At 48.5% G+C, this 1484-nt stretch overlaps 1 protein-coding gene across 2 annotated transcripts in view; it reads right to left on the minus strand.

Moving 5' to 3' along the window:
- The window catches only part of sgf29 (SAGA complex associated factor 29), a 6622-nt gene that overhangs the window by 2495 nt on the left and 2643 nt on the right, over positions 1–1484 (minus strand). For both annotated transcript variants that reach the window (XM_015393579.1, XM_015393571.1), the window contains exons 2-4: positions 740–898; positions 583–658; positions 3–72 (exon numbers count right to left, since the gene is read on the minus strand). In XM_015393579.1, coding sequence (XP_015249065.1) covers positions 3–72; positions 583–658; positions 740–805 — 212 coding nt within the window. In that variant the 5' untranslated portion in view covers positions 806–898. The remainder of the gene's footprint in view (positions 1–2; positions 73–582; positions 659–739; positions 899–1484) is intronic.

A 1484-nucleotide genomic window follows, 5' to 3' on the forward strand; every position in this document is an offset into this window, starting at 1 on the left:
TGCACTCGGCCTCTGCGTCTGCTTTGGCGGTGGTGTACAGACCCCTCAGCTTGGTGCGGTAGTACGGAGACGCTGAAGAAGACAGAGGACAGTTGGATAAAGATCAGTTGGACATAAGGACACATCAGCAGGATGGAGGAAGGGTCAGAGAAGGTTGGAGGATAACAGAACGTTCCGAGGAGACCATACTGGAGGAACACCACGGTCTCTTCTGGGACGGTAGGAGGCAGTACCATTTGTACCATTCAGAGGAACATCTGCTGCCTTCAGCACCGTGTCTCCTAAAGGACATCCAAGATGTTGGAAATCCATCTTCCATAGGACTGGCTGAGGAAGCAGAGGTTCTGACCGGCTGTTAGAGAAGAGTTCACCCTGTTGGACTCATCAAGATGTGTTCAAAGGAAGAAGGGACATAATGAGACCTGCAGATCTCCAGAGATCAGGATCCTGGATGAAAGAGCAGCTCTATTGATTGGGGGAGGAAGGAAAAACTTTTTAGGAATGAACGGAGGTCAGCTCAGGTTCATTAGCCGCTGCGATCATCAGGAATGAAGCTAATCAGCAGGTAGCAGCTGAACTCACTCTTGTTCTCCGTCTGCATCCTCTCATGCGTCTTCTGGATGTTGAGCAGGTTGTGTTCGCTGCGTGATCTCTCCTCCTGAAACAGGAACACACCTCCATTCACCCTGCAGAACCAAACACCTGACAGGTGAGCAGGAAGGAGGCTGACTGGACTCACCTGCGTCTGTTTGATGAGCTGGTGGAGCTCAGTGAGCAGCTCGGCGATCTTAGTGTCAGCTGACATGTCTGGAAACCCAGAGAAGAACAGGAAGTAACCTGCAGCAGAGGACGGCGTTTCCTCAGCGATTAGAGGACAACTGAGGCTCTGCTGATTAGCCTGGGTAAAAAAAATATATATTTAATCTATTTTTAATAGATTCCTTTACAGTTTTGCTAAATCGATGCCTAGGGAATGATATTGATTAGCTCTATAGTGACGCGTGTGACGTTCACATTCAGATGAGCAGGAAAGGTGCGTTCAAGATGACTGCAAGCCGGACAGCTGCAAATATAGTTAAACTGAAGAACCAACGAATGGAGGCTGAGCAGCGAACAGCCGGTGGTTACAGACAGCGATGCACATACGGTTAGAGCAGCGAAGATAATGCAGCTCATGCATGTCTGCTGCGTCCCGACTGCTTGTCTGTATGAATCAAAATCCAATCGATTCAAGACTTTGGCCAAAATACTGCTGATCAGCCTGTCATCCATCACTGTAAGAAGTCTGACCGTCTTCCTAAAAAACAGCCTTCGACTGGAGGAAACCGGACTGATTATTTCAATATTTAATTCATCAGATTGTTTCGGCCCTGGTAGTTACCGCGGTGATTTACTGGAGGTAACGCACCAGTTACCGCGGTGATTTACTGGAGGTAACGCACCAGTTACTGCTGTGATTTACTGCAGGTAACGCACCAGTTACC

Source organism: Cyprinodon variegatus, unplaced genomic scaffold (genome assembly GCF_000732505.1).
Source record: "Cyprinodon variegatus isolate N-32 unplaced genomic scaffold, C_variegatus-1.0 Scaffold24, whole genome shotgun sequence".
NCBI classification, from domain to species: Eukaryota; Metazoa; Chordata; class Actinopteri; order Cyprinodontiformes; family Cyprinodontidae; genus Cyprinodon; species Cyprinodon variegatus.